Source organism: Eleutherodactylus coqui, chromosome 6 (assembly GCF_035609145.1).
Source record: "Eleutherodactylus coqui strain aEleCoq1 chromosome 6, aEleCoq1.hap1, whole genome shotgun sequence".
In the NCBI taxonomy this organism is placed as follows: Eukaryota; Metazoa; Chordata; class Amphibia; order Anura; family Eleutherodactylidae; genus Eleutherodactylus; species Eleutherodactylus coqui.
In genome coordinates this window covers 55,516,329-55,536,273 of record NC_089842.1, presented here as the reverse complement: position 1 = coordinate 55,536,273, position 19,945 = coordinate 55,516,329, and the positions used below count along the sequence as shown (strand labels likewise).

The following is a 19,945-nucleotide window of genomic DNA, read 5'->3' as shown; positions in this document are numbered from 1 at the left end:
GTTATTCGTAACGAACACCATGCGGTGTTCTGGTTACTTTCACTTCCTTCCCTGAGACGTTTGCGCGCTTTTCTGGCCAATTGAAAGACAGGGAAGGCATTACAACTTCCCCCTGCGTCGTTCAAGCCCTATACCACCCCCCTGCAGTGAGTGGCTGGGGAGATCAGGTGTCCGCCTAATATAAAAGTCGGCCCCTCCCGCGGCTCGCCTCAGATGCCTGGTGAGTTAGCTGAGGGACAGTGCTGTTTGTACTGGAGCTGCTGTAGGGAAAGAATTGGTAGTTAGTGTAGGCTTCAAGACCCCCAAAGGTCCTTATTAGGGCCACTGATAGCTGTGTGTTGGCTGCTGTTAGCAGTGGCAATTTTTTTTTCTTCTCAAAATCGGCTCTGCAGAGCGTTGCACCCGGCATTAGGGACAGAAGTGTTGCATAGGCAGGGAGAGTGTTAGGAGTGAGTGTAGCGTTCAAGAACCTCAACGGTCCTTTCTAGGGCCATATTTAACCGTGTGCAGTACTGTCCAGGCTGCTGTTAGCTGTGCTGCATATGTTTTTTCTTCTCAAAATCGCCTCTGCAGAGCATTGCACCCTCCATTGATACTGCAGGGAAAGAATTGTGTAGGCAGGGCCACAACACAGTTATTATTCATTGAATATACGCAGTGCTGCCTTTTGGTGGAAAAAAACTGAAAAAAATTCTATTTGTCCTGCCTCTGTCTGTCCTAAGGGCGGTGGACACGTGTCGGCTGCGTGTGCAACGTTTAAAAATCAGACGCACCCAGCTACGTTTTACTCCTGGCTTCGCCATTTGCTTTCCTTAATTGGGAAAAAAAATACCTGCTCTGCCAGAGTTAATAACTCTGCTACCCTCACGTTCTGTGACACATTAGCAGGGACACAGCACAGTTATTAAACTTAGATTATTCATTCACTAGAGGCAGTGGGGCCTTTCGTTTTCAAAAAACGGAAAAAATTATATTTGGCTGCAGTCTTGCGCCAATTTATTTCCTGCCTGTGAAATCAAATCACTGGTAATACAGCATGCTGAGGGGTAGGGGTAGGCCTAGAGGACGTGGACGCGGCCGAGGACGCGGAGGGCCAAGTCAGGGTGTGGGCACAGGCCGAGCTCCTGATCCAGGTGTGTCGCAGCCGACTGCTGCGCGATTAGGAGAGAGGCACGTTTCTGGCGTCCCCACATTCATCGCCCAATTAATGGGTCCACGCGGGAGACGGTTATTAGAAAATGAGCAGTGTGAGCAGGTCCTGTCCTGGATGGCAGAAAGTGCTTCGAGCAACCTATCGTCAACACGCAGTTCTGCGCCGTCCACTGCTGCAAATCCGAATCCTCTGTCTGCTGCTCCTCCTTCCTCCCAGCCTCCTCACTCCACTACAATGACACCTGCTCAGGAGCGGGAACACTCCCAGGAACTGTTCTCGGGCCCCTGCTTAGATTGGGCAGCAGCGGTTCCTCTCCCACCAGAGGAGTTTATCGTCACTGATGCCCAACCATTCGAAAGTTCCCGGGGTCCGGGGGAAGAGGCTGGGGACTTCCGCCAACTGTCTCAACAACTTTCTGTGGGTGAGGAGGACGATGACGATCAGACACAGTTGTCTTGCAGTGAGGTAGTAGTAAGGGCAGTAAGTCCGAGGGAGCAGCGCACAGAGGATTCGGAGGAAGAGCAGCAGGACGATGAGGTGACTGACCCCACCTGGTGTGCAACGCTTACTCAGGAGGACAGGTCTTCAGAGGGGGAGTCAAGGGCATCAGCAGGGCAGGTTGCAAGAGGCAGTGCGGTGGCCAGGGGTAGAGGCAGGGCCAGACCGAATAATCCACCAAGTGTTTCCCAAAGCGCCCCCTCGCGCCATGCCACCCTGCAGAGGCCGAGGTGCTCTAAGGTCTGGCAGTTTTTCACAGAGACGCCTGACAACCGACGAACAGTGGTGTGCAACCTTTGTTGCGCAAAGCTCAGCCGGGGAGCCAACACCAACAGCCTCACCACCACCACCATGCGCAGACATATGATGGCCAAGCACCCCGCAAGGTGGGACGAAGGCCGTTCAGCGCCTCCGGTTTGCACCCCTGCCTCTCCCCCTGTGCCCCAACCTGCCACTGAGATGCAACCCCCCTCTCAGGACACAGGCACTACCGTCTCCTGGCCTGCACCCACACCCTCATCTCCGCTGTCCTCGGCCCCATCCAGCAGTGTAGTTCAGCGCACCGTCCAGCCGTCGCTTGCGCAAGTGTTCGAGCGCAAGCGCAAGTACGCCACCACGCACCCGCACGCTCAAACGTTAACCGTCCGCATAGCAAAATTCATCAGCCTTGAGATGCTGCCGTATAGGGTTGTGGAAACGGAGTCCTTCAAAAGTATCATGGAGGCGACGGCCCCGCGCTACTCAGTTCCCAGTCGCCACTACTTTTCCCGATGTGCCGTCCCAGCCCTGCACGACCACGTATCCCGCAACATTGTACGCGCCCTCACCAACGCGGTTACTGCCACGGCGCACTTAATCCTGGCCGCATTCCGAAAACCAACAAAATACAACCGTGCTACTAGGTCCGCAGTCACCACCACATTACCACCAACGCGGTTACTGTTAAGGTGCATATAACTACGGACACGTGGAGAGGACACGTAGTGCCTCAAAAACATCCCCCTCCTCCTCCAACAGGGAAAACATTCTTGGCAAATGCCTTTGCATTGGTTCGTCTGGTGGCAGTCCAAGAATTTCACCTTTACCGACACTACAAGAGAGCCCCCACACCATCCCCCCGCCACGGCCCACTTAATCCTGGCCGCATTCCGAAAACCAACAAAATACAACCGTGCTACTAGGTCCGCAGTCACCACCACATTACCACCAACGCGGTTACTGTTAAGGTACATATTACCAGTCTGACTGGGGCATGCAGACACCTTGACAGAATGAATAGTGTGTGGCACATAGGTTCCCCATTGCTATGCCCACGTGTGCAGCTCCTGATGGCGGTGGCACAGGATTCTATTTCTCATTGCTTCTGTACAGCATTGTGGGCTATCGCCCCGCCCCTTTTAAAGAGGGTCGCTGCCTAGCCGTGCCAACCCTCTGCAGTGTGTGCCTGCGGTTCCTCCTCATGGCAGACGCACTTCTAAATAGACATGAGTGTGGCGTGGCATGAGGGCAGCTGAAGGCTGCGCAGGGACACTTTGGTGTGCGCTGTGGGGGGGAGGGGGGGCGGTTGGGCAGCATGTAACCCAGGAGAAGTGGCAGCGGAGTGTCATCCAGGCAGTGATTGTGCTTTGTTGTAGCTAGTGTGGTGCTTAGCAAAGGTATGCCATGCTAATGAGGGCTTTTCAGAAGTAAAAGTTGTTGGGAGGGGGGGTGGCCCACTCTTGCCGGTATTGTGGCTTAATAGTGGGACCTGTGAACTTGAGATGCAGCCCAACATGTAGCCCCTCGCCTGCCCTATCCGTTGCTGTGTTGTTCCCATCACTTTCTTGAATTGCCCAGATTTTCACACATGAAAACCTTAGCGAGCATCGGCGAAATACAAAAATGTTCTGGTCGCCCATTGACTTCAATGGGGTTCGTTGTTCGAAACGAACCCTCGAACATCGCGGGAAGTTCGTTCCGAATAACGAACACCCGAACATTTTGGTGTTCGCTCATCTCTAATTGGAACCATTATTAGAACTCATTGCAAATAAATGTCAAAGTTAAATGAAAATCAATATTAGGTTCTGTGAGACCCATAAAAAGGAAAAATCAAAAATAAGTCCCCTGAGTATCACCCTATTGCTTTGTTAATATTGCAGAACCTCTAAGGGGACATTCATATAGGGTAGTAAAAATAGAAGAAATCAGGTGAACCTCATTGCATTCATATCGATTCTTCTAATCCATTTTTAACATTTATCTTAAAATGTAACCTTCATTTGAGTTTATTTAAAATTTTCATTCACAGTTGCACACTTCATCCTACTTTTCCCTACAATTGTCCCCATAGGGATTCCACATTATGATTTTCCTCACAGAGGTCATCATAAAGTTTGTTTCTTATTCAGGATTTTATATACCCCCCCCCCCCCCCCCCCGTTTCTCATTTGTACTATCGTTTTTGAGCCGGCTGTGACCCTACAAATCAACATCTCAGTTATCGATATCGTAGAGCTAGGTGTTACTCATCCCTAACTAGGTCATATTCCTCTTCCATCATCATCTCTTCTAATTCCTCTTTCATTTTCGTTAGGCTTCTGACACTAGTATACACACACAAAGTATATATATTGTTATACACACATCTCAGAGTTCTATGTTGCTCTTTTAGATCCAGGATCTGGGCTTCCAAATGTGCAATATGCAAACATCTTGCAGCAGGATGCGCATTCAGCCATTGTTCAAGGAGCGCATACGTCCCACAAGTTTATACAAGTGCATAAAATCCGTGAGTAATACAATGGACTCCCTTCTAAACTCCCTGACTAAGGGCAGCCTCACACGAGTGAGTTTTGAGTGATCATCTTTGAATAACTCTTAAGTAGCTAATTAGCTACTTGAAGAGTTAAATTCAGACAGAGCAGGACACGGCTGATAACTCATAACAAAGCAGCTGTTTTGTATAAGCAAACAGCTGTTTTGTTCTCGCAGTTATCAGCGATGTCCCGCTGAGCCGATAGCTCTAGGAAACAGCAAGAGCGATGACAGCTGCTTTGCTCTCGGAGCTTTCAGCCAGCATCCCACTGGGAAGTCCCAGCAGGATACCAGCTGAAAGAATGCTATTAGAGCCGCCTGCTGAGAAAATCAGCACGGCACTGATAAGTCATCGTTGATTTCTAGCTTGCTAAAAATCAATGATGAATGAACAGTGCATGATGGCAGCGCGTTTAGACAACAATTATCACTCAAAAGATGGCTTTTGAGAAATAATCATTAGTCTAAATGGGCCTTAACAGATTTTACAGCACAGTGTTGATTATGCCAGACCAAGTAGGGAGACTCCTTTGACAGAAGGGAATGGTGACACAGAGAATTCAATTTACAGTATATACTCGAGTATAAGCCAAATTGTTCAGCACATTTTTTTCTGCTGGAAAAGCCCCCCCTCGGCTAATAATCAAGTAAGGTAAAAAAAAAAAAACCCCTGCAATACTCATCTCACAGCCGGCGTCTGTGTCCCTGGCATGACGGTCTCCCTGGTGGTGCGGCAAGCTGCTTGAGAATTCTCCCCGCTGGCTTTGAATTCCGCCTCTGTCAGCTCTGTGTGGGTAAGCGCTGTGATTGGATCGAGCGCCAGCCAATCACAGCTGGCCCTCGATAAACCAAATCACAGCCATTCAGTGATGTCATTTACTGAATGATCAAGCATCGGCTGTGGTTGGTTGGCACTTGATCCAATCACAGCGCTTAGTTATACAGTGCTGATGGCAGGGGAATTCAAAGCAGAGCAGGATGACGACAGCAGGGAGAATTCTTAAGCAGCTTGCTGCACTGCCAGGGAGACCATAGCGCCGGGGACAGACGCTGGCTGGGAGGTGTAGGCTTATACTCGAGTCACTAAGTTTTACCATCTTTTGGTGGTAAAACGTTTGACTTTGTTTATACTCGGGTCGGCTACATACATAAATATAGAGAACAACAGAGGGATGACACAATCCAGAGTTATCAGAAAAGATGCTTCCATATGGTTACTTCATAGGGAATACAAGTAATTACTAAAACTGACACCAGAAGTGGTGACTGGGCTGCTTTAAGGCCACAAATGGACATTATAATGAGTGGCTAACCAAAAAAAAAAAAAAAAAAAAAAAGAAAAAGAGCATCACTTGCTCGAGAAGGCCTGTCATGTCCTACTGTGCAGAGACCGCTCGCTGCTTTGAATGGGCAATATGAAAATGTTTAATTTTCCCTGTGGTGGCACTGCAGGAAATTTGAACACTTCCTGCCAGATTTCCGATTAATTAGAGGCGATTATTGGGTATTCTGATTGGTGGAACACTTCCTGGTCAGCTTGTTGTCCAAGGACCCTTTTAACAAGCAGGGATTGTATAGCATTTGATCCGCCCTTTATATCCCAGCATAATACCTGTATGCCTTGTATAGTCTACACATCAGGAAAAGAACAAAATAATCATTATAGAGCTAGTATTTGTGAAGGTGTAATTAGGAATATTCCTTATTGTCTTCAGGCAGAAATACTACATCTGGGCCATTACTAGTGACAATATAACTTACCTTGAACATCTGCTTTACTTTCTGTCGAGGCAGGTTGACATTCAGTTTGTGCATCAGTTGCAGAACCTCATTTATGCTTAAGCTGCCATCTCCGTTCTTATCAGCTTCATCAAACGTCTGCTTCAACCATATTTGGCAGGAGTTAAGGAGACACAAACAAGCTCATCCAAGAAGATTATATCACTTAGCCATATTTGCAAGAAAACAATATTCAATGAGAGTCAGGCCCATCTTATAGTCATTTTAAGTAGCCAGAAGCCTGGTGCCCCAAACCCTAGAGGACCCATATAGGGGCCCTGAGCAATTGCCATCCACGTTTCCAATCCTGGCCCTAGTCACTTCTAGGCATCGTCTTGTAAGATGTACTGAACCCACAGTAGCAGTATTATTCCAACATGCGTTGCTTTGAGTAAGGGAGCATGAAATGAGTATCATTAAGGTAATCCTTGGATTGTGCAAAACTGGGCAAAAATCATTCAGTGTAAACGTGGCCAATAAATGAATGATGCTTCATTCACTTCTAGTTCATCAGTCATTTTATGCAGACATAAAGACCTGATGATAATCAGCCCGTGTGAACAGGCAGTCGTTCATCTATTAACAATTGCCTGTTTATGCTGAATGGAGAATTTTTGGTGCATTCTGCCTCCATTCAGTGAGCAATTATCGCTCCTGTGTGAAAGCACAGTAGGAATAATCTTTGGGACAATCTTTGGAACTTAAATCCCAGAAGGGGCCCTGTGTGGCACAGAGTGTTAAGGCAGCAAAATGCAGTCCTAAGCTCTCGCTCATGACCTGAAGGTTGTGAGTTTAATCCCTGCATAGTTCAGGTAGTTGTCTCAAGGTTGACTCAGCCTTCCATCCCTCCGAGTCGATAAAATGAGTACCCAGCTTGGTGGGGGGGGGGGGGGGTAATAAAAATAATAAAAATTACCTAGAAGCGCTGTGGAATAAGTTCCCCCCATGTAAAAGAACTTGAAATGCAACCGTACGCCATCCAATGAGAATTGTGCATAAGACTTATTTAGTGCATGATAATCATTGGGCATTGTAAGCTTGCCTCAGTCAGTGCATACAGAAGCACACCATAAGGTTATGCTTTGACCGGATCCAATACCATTCTGTATAGACCATCCCAGCAAATCCTCAAAATGCAAGACGCAGTTTCAACACCAAATCCAGTTTTAAAGGCATTGTCTGAAAAGGTTTAAAAAGAAAAAGGTCCCCCACCCCCCTTATTCATGGGCTTCTTTCTAATGCAGTAAAAAAGGGGTGAGCAAATGGTATACAAATGGTAAGCTAATCTTTAACACCCCTGCTCTCCCTATTACCATGGACATTTGCTTTAGTTTAAAGAATAAACACGCTTTAATTTTTTTTCTAAAACATACAGAATAGGTGATTATAAGCATTTTTGCAATGTGTTTAATCAGCCTATTCAGTTAGCTGAAGACATATTTCTCTAGCCAGAACTTCTAGCTGCACAGCTGAATAGGGGATTTTCTATCAAGCAAATTTACAGAATAGACTAATTAAACACATTGCAGAAAGGCTTATAATCAGCTATTCTGTACATTTCAGAAGAACAAAATTTGAAGTGCACCTACTCTATTTTATTGCATATATTTCCAAAAGAGCAACTTGAAGCTCCCGGTCCCCAGTACAAAGTCTGATACACGGTCCCCTACTTATGTGCCATTCACAATACTGGTGTCGTTCTACAAGGCAGATAGGCATTTGGGCTGCCTCAGATCTCACGGCTTCAGTGTGACTGCCACTGCTCATCTCTTTATGGCTATGCCCGTGGACACTCCTGTAACTCATATGGCTATAAAGATCTTTAATAATCAGTTAACATATGTCTTACCTCTCCCTGGCAGATCAGATATGCAAATCCTATTCCCGCCAGTACATATATTGCATTAGAACTCTGTTTTTATTAGATTGGAGTTTTACGCATTGTTTGTGCAGAATTAGATGTGCAGCTCATTAGGTTTCTTATCTTTTAGTTATTGGCTCAAGGCAACAATATTTTCTGGCAGCGCGTCTTGTAAGAGACTGGAGATCATCAATACATGCTCACAGACAACAAAAGAGCATCGGATACACTACCGCCAAAACGCTTACGATGTAATGATAAGCTAGAAAAGAAGACTTTTTGGCAAAACTTTGTAATGAGGTTTCATTCTGTAGTATTCAGAGAGTCATACTAAAGATCATCACAGAAGCTGAGGCCATCGTCTGTTGCTCAGAGACTCTGACTTGAGATTTTCTTAGGTTGTACTGGATGTAAAGTCTAAACTAAGACCACATTGACATAAGCAAGCGTGTTTCTCGACCCTCCAGGGTCATAGAGTCCCTGCCAATGTGCGATTTTCCCGGTGATGCGATTTGATTAACCCTTTCCAATCCACTGTCTGACATCTGAAGACCTTCTGATTGAAGGCTGTACAGCTTCGATGTCGGAAGACATCAGGCAGGGTATTCTTACTGTATATTACTGGCTGCTCTGTTGTTGGGGGCTTCTCCAGCATGCCCCATACCGCAGTACTGGCTCTAGCCAGCAGATGGTGTCATTGTATAATGGCAGAAAGAGAAACCCCCCCTAGGAAACCCTGAATCCAAAATTGGATTGCAAAGGGTTAAAAATTGCTTGTGTGAAATTGCGATCTTCACACATGTGAAAGCATGGCAAGGGTTTCCTAAGGACTTCAATGGGGAAAAAAAAATACAACAAATGCACTTGCATGCACATCCCATGGCATGCGAGTGCAGCAGGCAAGGAGATGGCGGCGATAAAGATGTCACTTGTCACGGTGGCTCTACCATCTCCTCTCTCATCACTGAGAGGCAAAAACAAACAAAAATTGCTGATGTGAAAAAACCTACAAAACTGGCGTGACTTTGTTCATGTGACTAAGCCATAAACTGTAACCGTTAAACAAGATCAGTCGTATGCTAACAAAAACCTTAATGTGTTATTTGGATTTTAATGATATGAAGTAGCTATTAGGTAGTTTTTAAAAATATATTTAGGGTGAACTTAGCCGCTGCTGATCTTCAATGATTGCCGGGTGGCATCTGGGCAGCAGTGTATATGGGCAGCCTCAAGAAGTGGTGCATATCCTTTCATAGTAGCAACGAAGGTGCTTTATAGGAACTCATTTTCCAACTTAAACACATTTTAAAGAGAAGCGGTCACATAGCTTTATAATCAAGCAGTAGGTATCTCTGACAGTTGTGCGATCCTGCTCATACTAAGCACAAAAGGTCAGAGTTTTTCTGCCACCTATGCAAACGATGGAAAGATTTATCACCACATGGGCATATGAGAACACCAAGTACCAACAATGCTTTGCACATGGTTCTAAAGTTCACTGCATCACCATTACTCTCAATCTGCACGCTACAACAATTGTTCTACCCCTTCTGTTAGGTGGCCCGAAGACTACCAATCAGAAATTCGTCCAGAATAAAATCACCCAGAGGCGTTCTTACACAACTTGGCCACTAGATGTCCCCGTGTCATATCACATTTCACCTTACATTTGTCAGCTATAACGATTTGTACATTTTCCTCACATAACCCAACAGGGTAGCCCCTTTACACATCTGCATGACAAATGCCGACTGTAACGCATAAAGACTCCATAAAATAACATCTTGACTCCATTCTACATCTGTGGAGGTCCATACACAGGTCATTGTGTGGAAAGATCCAATGTGGTGGCACATGTAGTCACTAGTGGTCTGCATTGCAGAGCCATAGGCGTTCTCTGTGCTGCAGTATGGTGCCTCAATGAGGTATTGTATTAAGAGAAGCATTACTGCATATATATAGAAGCATGAAACAATTTTTTTTTGTATGAATCTGTATAAAGGCATAATATATACACCCATTGCAGGCTCCTGTACAATAAGAACTTGTTTGCAGAAAAGGATATTGGTCCCGGGTTCTTTGACGCTTCGAAAGGCTATCTTCATCACTTATACCTGCCATCAGGTACTTCAGACCAGTTATCCATGTCCGAGCTTCTTCACCACTTGAGGACACCAAATCCAAAGACTCCATGTGATCCCCATAGTAGATACTGAAACAACAGTTGGGGTCAAAGCTGCCATCAGCATAGCGCTGGAAGATCTCTGACCGCTTCCCCTCACAGACCTCCTGGATGGTATCAATTGATACTGAAAAGAAAGAAAAAGAAAAGGCAATTTTATTAATGAAGGCAGATACCTCAATTTATAGACATGCAAGTGATATTGGCCAACAAGTCGACATATCCAGAGCAGCACAGAAACTGCTAAAAAAGTATACGTTACAAGGATGTAAAGCGCACATGATGAATTATGTTCTGTGCCTCTGGTAATTTATAATGTGCATTACTCTGGACAACTAGTAATTTATATATCTACAGCTGCCACTCCTTACTGAGAACACATTTAATGATCCAATAAAAAACTATTTTACAGTCCATTTGTCTGTCTATACAAATTGTTTTATGCATAAAATCCATAAATCCCAAACAGGTGATTCAAGGATTCAATCTCCATGAAATATCTCAGCAGAATGAGTTGCTACTGAGACTTCAGTGACTTCATAAGTGACACAGCCATAGGATGCTAGCTGTAAAGGTGCAGACAGAGGTCCCCAGTGCAAGAACAGTACATGGAGCTTCTGATCGCCAACAATTCATCACAGACTAGGAGGTTGAACCAGAATTATAAGTTATTCTCCAGCCACAGAAGAGGAGAAAACTTGCCGATTGGCATGGTCTCACTACTGAGACCCCGTCGATCTCAAAAACCAGGGTCCCGCTTCTTCCATCCTTCCCACTGCACGCTTTCTGCACCCAGAAATTGAATACAGTGCCGATTGTGCAAGCGTGGGGCAACCCCAATCATTTTCAGTGGTATTGCCGAAGATAGCTGAGCAGCAAGCACTTGGACGTTTCCAAAGGAGAAGATAACTTTATTTGGGCAGGTCTCGCCACTGAGACCCCCGCTAATATCTACATGTGACTATGAATGGACCGCTGATTCGCACTCCATTCATGTCCGGGTATCGCTTGGGTATCTCAACAGTCCCATTGACAGTGAATAGTTCACTTGCACGACCAGCACTCCCATTAAGTCTCCTCTTCAGTGCGATGAGGGAGGTAACCTCGCAGTGAGAACGTCTGGGGACACAAGACCCCCTTTCTCGAGATCCATGAGAAGATTCTGGAACCTGCTATTACTGGATAAATCCATCCATCCACTAATGTCCCTGTACTCTTTCCAGCCTATTCTGAAGAAGGGCCTGCGTCCCCAAAATGCTTATTGTGCTGGTTAACTAATAAAGAAGACTTGGGTTAATCATTTCGCCTTTATGCTGCTTACATTACGAAGGTAGCGCATACAGTCTGTCATTTTTCTCCTTTTTTATGGTCAAGCCTTTCTTGAGATCAGCAGGGGTCTCAGCAGTAAGACCCCACCAATCAGCAAGTTATCCCCTATCCTGTGGATAGGGAATAACTTGCAATTTTGATTCAACCCCTTTAACATGCCGAGGCTCTGGCGATTTGAGACTTCCATTCATTACATAGATTGCAATTCATCAAACATAACAACCATGTAATATTAATTTGCCCTACAATGGCCGTTATATGGTTGCTATGCTTGTGCTGTAGATACATGGATTTATAAAAAAAAAAAAGAGGCACAAACCAACATTACAGGATCCTGAATCTCACCTGTACAAGTATTCACAGATAGAAGAGTGAACCGCAGTCTGCAGTGAGCTATAAGTAGACTTATAACGAGTTGTACCCTCTAATTTAATAGCTGTCCAAAAAACGTACATCACCCTTCCTTCATTCTGCTTATCAAATAATAAAAGGACTCCTCAGGAGAAAGTCACGCCTCGAACCGAGACACAAGAACAGTATATGGGATATAAATTTCCCCTGTGATGTGTGATAGGAGAACACAAATCCAATATAGAGAGGAACAAAACAGAGTCTTCTGTATCCCTTCATCGATCACTGTAGCGGGCGTGCTGGCACCCAGCTAGGGAGAACGGCACTATTCTTCTATACGATTCCATTACATCATTATATCAGCCATTTGTGAGAGCATTAATATCTCATTACATCCAGTAAATCTGTTCAGAAGTGCAGGTATAAATTACTACTGCAGAGGTTGGCCAGAAAGCCATTAAGTCATCTTCCCTCATACCGGCAGACATCAAGAAAATGAGTCTGGATAACCAGTCGTGTCAGATTAACGAAGGTCACATTAGGCTCCCCTCTCCTCAAAACGTGTTAAAACTACTTACGATATGACTCTTAAAAAGGGTATAGTAGTGAGAAGAAATTATACAGTATACTAGATAGACAATCACTGCTAGATCAGTGGGGTTCAACCCTATTCCCTTATTCCCCCCAAAGAACTCAGCTGTTTCCATCAGGCCACAGACTTTGAATGGAAAGGAAAAACACATTTTTTTTGTAAAGCTGATCTGGTTGTTAAAATTATTATTTTTTTAAGTACGCGCATGCATAGCCATCTTTCCCATCACCCTCATTCTGATGGTGCACGATTCCTGCTGGTTTTGTGGAGGGAATGGCTGCTTTCATTCATTTCTCTTTAAAGCATAAGCAGGTTTGAAAAAAAAAAAAAAGATATTTATATTATATATTTATATTATATATATATATATATATATATATATATATATATATATATATATATATATATATATATATATATATATATATATATATATATATATATATATATATATATATATATATATATATAGTGGTTCCATCAATTATAAAATTGAGTGCAGTAGACCAATGACTTTGTTCAAAAGTTTCTAGTGCTATTATGTTTAAGTTGCACATTTCAACCTCTATGTAAGAAACTCTGCGTTGACCAATTCAATGAGGTTTTGTTATTAATCTAAATTAATTTCTGTAATTACATTGAAATACCTTTTTTTAAAAAAGTGAATGTTCAAAAAAATAAAATAAAATTTTAGTGCAAGTCTAAAGGCTTTTATATGCAACAATTATCGATTGAACGGCTGAATGACTGAACGATTTAACAGCTTTTTTTGCATAAGATACTAAGCTATAAACTGTACAGAATAGTTTGAAATACTCTACATTTTCTTTATTAGCTAAAGTAAACTTTGTATATGTTGTTTGCTCAGATGAGCGTGTGTTTATACGAGGAATCTCTGGCCAGCAGGGTTTTAATTAGTGCGAAGAAAAGCCATTATCTTCTGCTGGCATGAGTAAACAAGTAGTCATTGTGTTTTAGCAGGGCAAACAATCATCCTTCATCTCAAGTCTTGAAAGGCCCATTTAGACTGAAGGATTGTCGGGAGTGCCCGACACACGTCCCCGCACATACTAGCTCCCGCGCACCTGCTGCATAAATGGTGGACAATGAGCAGATCGCTGATCGCTCAGTGTAAATGGCAGCCATTCAGTACTGAACCACCCACCCCTATGTTAAGTCAATGGAGAGGGGAGATCGAGAAGAGAAATCTCCTCCTGACGCCCCACTGTCAGCCAGCAATACTACCATAGCTCCTGTGCAGCAGCACGAGAGCGAGTATCTGACACTCGTCCATCCAACTGGGTCTTTAGTCTTTCAAAGACTGAATGAATGCCATTTAAACTAAATGAAAAAGTGAACTACCCAACGATTGCAGGCTGAAACTCATCAATAAGCGACAAGTGAACGAATAGTGCACGATGGCTTCGCATTCACATGTAATGATTATCACTCACTATCGCTCGCTTAAACGAATTTTGAACGATAATCGTTGCATGTAAAAGGGCCTTGATAGAGCAAAGGTATCTGGTGTAAACGTTACATATGAATGATCAGATTACTGTTGTACAGCTGAAGCAAAGACTTAAGAGTCCTAGAGACTTTTGGTAATTTTACACATAGTGCTAATCGTTCAACCGAGCAAACGATGTCACAGTTTAAACACAAAGGCAAATGGTTAATATTTTTATTTTATACCGGATTGTTAAGTACTTTGGTTTAAATACAAAACATTCATTCACTGGTACAGTGAACTGAACGATTAGTGATTGAGCCAATGAAGATTCTTGTGCTTGCATAAAATGAAATCGCCGATGAACAAATTACATGGTTTGTCGTTCAGTCGGCGGCCGCGTTTACACTGAGCAACTATCATTCAAGTTTATACATATTCTAAGTTGCAGTATACAAATATACAATACACAGACAACAGAACTCATTTATATCAATGAGCCCATTGAAATAAATGAGTTCTGTTGTCTGTGTATTGCGTGCGTGAATCGTGTGCGCGAAAAAAAACCCTCTGTGTGAATCCTACCTTAAGAGTCACAATCCCGATATTGAGGAGGCGCCATGCGGAGTGATGTTGCATTTTGTTGTTTTAGCTCAGGGCCAGCATGTTTTTTACTGCGGGGCGCAAATAGGAAAGTGGTTTATTTGCAGAAAAAAAATTTATGGAATAACCAAAGTGAAATGATATGATGATGGACGGAGGTGGGCTGTAACTCTTTCACTGCTGGGAAGGTGACCTGTGCTGTCCAGTGCGTGCCTCAAATTGCCTGGCGGCTCTCTTGGGGTTGTGGGACCTGGGCAATTGTCTCCTTCAGGTGCGCATATTTCCCTTGCACATCAAAAGGTTACCCAAGTAGAACAAAGGCACACAGAATACGCAAGGAGATGTGTGATACGCTGCATAATTACGCTGAAGAAGCGCACACCTAGAAGTTAATCCAATAAGCCATTTCAATCTGTGCCTCTTCGTTTCCCGTAAGCAGATGAACATACCTTGCAGGCGCAAAAAGTACAGTAAAATATGCCAACGCTCACACAAAAAAGTATTGTTCTACAAAAACGCTACGCCCATGCATGCGCAAATACACACACACTCGTGTGGAGGAGGCCTTAATGCAGTATTTCAGTATTTGGGGCCCCATGTCTTATTTTTCCCCAGGGCCACATTTCTCTATAACTGGCCCGGCAAACATACAGGGATTGTTCTAGTCTCTGCACATATTTCTGCATTACTGTGCATGCCACACTGCAGGGTCCGCTGCTAATCTAGAGTAAAGAGACAGATGATTGTAACGGCTACTTTAGAGATGTTGTCATCGTATTCATTACAACCGCCCTGATTGTACTTTCCCTCGAAAATCAGAACCCTTCTGTCTGGATCTGCCACAGGACAACTATGCAATGTGAAAAGCTGAAAGGCCAACGTCTATGGACCTTGGAATGGTTAAGACAGAAAAGATGCCCAAGCTGTAAATCTTTGTCAAATGTCTCTATTACAGCTGTTAAAAAGCGGTTACAAGATTCCTATAATCACCGTTTTGTATGGAGCAGTAAGTAGTAGGGCGCCTATGACATAGCGGTAATAGGGCACCAATAACATAACTCTGAACCTCCTATTTCATACGTGAGCAGAAATGTATTTTTCTTGTCATATACCACAAATTCAAAAGACTGTTATGTCCCATCACAATATCTACCTTGCCCATCACTATCAATTGTCGGAATACGCAATACTCACATGCTCGTGTGAGCACAGCCTGAAGCGGATGTGGTGCAGTTTCTTATCCAAACAACTCTGCCCACATCTGCATACCTACAGGCTATTTCTTACACTCACTCATCATCACCATAGCATCTACAGGTTGGGCCATGGAAAAGTAGCCCGGTATCACACAATTATGAAAACTATAAAAACCAAAATCTGTCATTGTTGCCTATAGCAACCAATCACAGCTCAGCTTTCATTTCTTATATTGCGAGGTAAAATGAAAGCTGCATTGCGATTGGTTGCAATGGGAAAAAAAGTTTTTCTTTTAGTCAACTTTTACAAGAGTGCGGGATAAGTTTTCGTGACCCACCCTGTATAACAAACCTCACTGGAATGTTGTTTACTGGGAAATATTTTACTTTGATGCTTTAACAATAATATAAATGCCTGCAGAGGCTTCTGAAAAATTCCGCTAGACACAAATGCGCATGAAAGCCAAGTACAGAATAATAAATAATAAGAAACAAATCTAATTTCCCTCTATGGCAGAATCACTGACTGGGTTGATCAGGGAAATGCGGTGGACATAGTATATCTTAAGTTTAGTAAAGCATTTGACAAAGTAGCTCATACTTTGCACGCTTCATGTCCCAGGTTAAGAAAGGTTAAACATAAAATGACCCTGAGAATAATCTAAAACACAGTATTCCTTCAACCAGTTCCGTAGCCGCAAGAGAGGTACAGGTTACTAGTGAGGGCAGGAGAAAGATACCAACACAGGGCCTAATTGTAAACCCAGTGAGGTCCAATTCCCCAAAAACTTTAGGTATAAACAAATAGAACTGAAAATCCAAAAACAGTAGCAAAAAACTCCATAATAGGATCAGAGACAATCCCCTACCCAGAAGTAAAATAATAAACAGGGAGCCCATCAGCCCCTGATAGTGAACTGACTGTTCAGGATGGTAACTGCTCCTACTCAAAAATCAGCCTAAAATAGCACAACGGGCCCTCCCAAATGGGGTTTGGCCACAATATCTAATTGGAAGCAACTATGGATGATAGCAGTCATAAACAGGAAATAGGATGACATCATTGAATGGCTGTGATTGGCTCATCGAGCGCTGGCTATGATTGGCTAATCGAGCGCCGGCTATGATTGGCTGCTGGCGCTCGATCAGCCAATCACCCAAGTCAGGTTATTCAAAGCCCCATCACCAGCAGAAGCTCAGCTGTGAGACGAAGAGAATGCAAGTTACTGCAGCACCGCCGAAGACCCTTTTTGGGGCAAAAATTAATATAAGACAGTGTCTTATTTTTGGGGAAACACGGTACATATTTAAACTTCTTTTGTGGGACAGAAAATTGTAGCCTATGCTTCTCAATCCCCCATAAAAAAAATGTAGGTCAGACCAAATGTAGTCAAACATATGCATAGATTGACTACATTTAACCCGTTATAGCCTACGGATCCATGAAACCCAATGTTCGCTTCCTTATTTTTAGACAAAAATTATGCTTGCACAAATGCTAGTGTGAACAGGCCCTAAAGTGTATGGACAGGCTTACTTCGCCATAATTAGGATGTTTGAAGGAGACTCACTATATGAGAAAGGATTTCCCTAACTGGACAGACGCCACCGGGTAGAGATACCACACAGTGCTTCACTAACCCAGTACGACCCAAGCTGTAGTTCCAAGTACGTACACTATAACAAGCATCTGCAAGGGACATGCGCCGTGTACAGCCATGTAAAATCAGATGTCCAAGCAGATCAAGTATGGCCCATAGAATTTCACAGGCGCAGTATTACAGATCACTGCCACGCAAATCCATCATATGGCCAAATGCAGGAACTTATGTAACCACAAACTGGTACCAGCACAAGTAATGCTGAAGCTTTCCAGTCAGTAGGTTTGTTCACATAATACAAAAAGTCAGTGGAGAAAGACTGTTGACCTACATAACTAACTGCAGAATTTACCACTATAAAAGAGTTATAAACTGAATGGCCACTTTATTAGAGACCCCAATCTAGTAGCACGTTTGTCCTCCTTTGGCCTTCAGAACTGCAGCAATTTGCTGTGGCAACAATTCCTCTAATCGCTAAATTCACTCAGCAGGAATATCGGCCCCTGCGGACAGGAAGCTTCTTGTAGTTGCTGCAAATTAGATGTAGGTGCGGACATGCTCTGACAGCTGACAGGAAGGGTTCAGCAATTCATGCTGCTTGCACCAAATTCTGACCTCTCATCAGCACGGTGCAGCAGAAATCTGGACTGATCTGACCAGGCGATGTTTTTCCACTGCTCAGTGTTCCATGATTCGGGTATAACAGTCGTTTCCAGATGTAGCCTTCAAACCATTTATCCACTACCAACCTCCACCTGCCTAAATAACGACCGACAACTATTATCTTTTGGATAATTTGGCTAAAAGCAGCCATAATTAACATAGAATTAACCCAATTCAACCATCAACTATAATTAATACTCCACATCAAAAGAGGGGAGGTCCTTGGAGCCCCAAAATCTGTCGCCTCACCATTTAAGGGAAATATCCCAATTGCCTCCAGCCGTACACCTCCAAACTTGGAGACCCACTAGCCTTTATGAGGCTAGCCACGGCACCATATCTGCAAGGACTCTGCCCTGCCAGAGCCAAGAGTTGACAGATCCAGCAACCATTAATCAAAGGGTGTGTGGATTGTTTATTAAAAGGATTCTTGACAACCTCCTTTGACCCCTTTCATTGATGAGTTTATGTTCCCAGTGTACTCCTGATTAAGGTTTTTCCTCAAAATCACACCATTGTACGAGAACTCCACAAGGTTTGTAAACGTATGAATTTTTGGTCTTGGCTAGTCTAGTTCCGATGACCAGGATTCAATGGATCTAGCGGAGGTCACTCAAATGTTTACCTTCTAATGTGGATTCATACTGAAACTGATCCAAGGAATACTGCGCCATGACACCCATACGGCTCCCTGTGATCTCACCGTGGGGGGCCGTTCGAGAGATTTAAATGCTGCTGTCAGAATTGACAGCCACATTTAAAGTGTTAGTAGCCGCGATCGGCTGTGCAGCCAATTGCAGCTATTGCCCGCGGGTGTCAGCAGTAACAAACAGCTGACGCTCGTGCTGTATGAAGAGAGCTCGCCCAGTGATCTCTCTTCATACATACACAGACGCTGCAGGACGTGAATATACGCCCTGGAGCAGGAAGGAGTTAAAAAGTCAGTTCTTTATTAAATGCCCGAGATGCAAATCACTTATGCACCACAAATCTTGAACCGGTGACCTCATTTCAGGAACAAGGCTCCTTTAAACAGGCCGTCTAGTTCCCAGCTATATACGCTCCTTGTGCTCTGCAAGTCTTCATTCTCCAGTGTATAGTGCTGTCAAAGCAAACAGACACTCTAGTTGTAGACGCCGCAGCACGACTATGACAATGCCAGAAGAAGAGTATCAAGAGAAGCATTACACTCAAAGACAACACGAGCCCCTGGGAGGAAGCCAGTGGGGAGGAAAAACACATGTCCACAGTAATATACAGACTGCATCTTGTCAGAGAATAGCAATCTAACAGGAGCCGCTCGTCTCCATCCCAAGAAATGCTAAAACTGAAAAGTGACATCCTGGGGGATGAGGTCCGGGCAGAAGTGCTCTATATATCAACTTCTTCAGGATGTTATGATGTGCTGGCACTTCTAGATCCTCATTTTGTTTCTTCAATCCACATTTATCGGACATCCATGAAGCTAGACATCAGCTTGAAGGTTTCTTTAGAGGCCATATTCAAAAAGAAGAAATATAAGAATTTACAGCCATTAAATTACTTATTGCAACATGAATGGGTCACGCAGAGAAAGAAAAGGGACCGCCGGCATGGAAAGCTTCTTGCCAAGCCAAGTCTTCCCATCAAGAAGGAAGACGTCCAGCTGCAACAAGGGAGTTCAATTATTCAAAAACTTTATTTTAGCAGTTCAGTGTCCATTAAAAATGGTCACAAGGTGCGGTACCATGGTCCTACCAACGCAATTCAAGGTCTGTATGCGCTTTTAATCATGGCTCAGGAACATAGATTCACAAAGATGGATGAGATCGGCAACAATGTATATGCCAAGGTGACCAATATCAAACAAAATATTGTGTCACCTAAAAACACGTAAAAATTAAAAAAAAAA

The 19,945-nt window shown here is 43.8% G+C and overlaps 1 protein-coding gene across 1 annotated transcript in view; it reads right to left on the bottom strand.

Annotated features, from left to right (window-relative positions):
* Positions 1 to 19,945, bottom strand: part of PLCH2 (phospholipase C eta 2) — a 699,861-nt gene that overhangs the window by 201,490 nt on the left and 478,426 nt on the right. Inside the window, exons 4-5 of the mRNA XM_066606850.1 lie at positions 10,153 to 10,396; positions 6,209 to 6,338 (exon numbers count right to left, since the gene is read on the bottom strand). Of these exons, the coding sequence (XP_066462947.1) occupies positions 6,209 to 6,338; positions 10,153 to 10,396 (374 nt within the window). The remainder of the gene's footprint in view (positions 1 to 6,208; positions 6,339 to 10,152; positions 10,397 to 19,945) is intronic.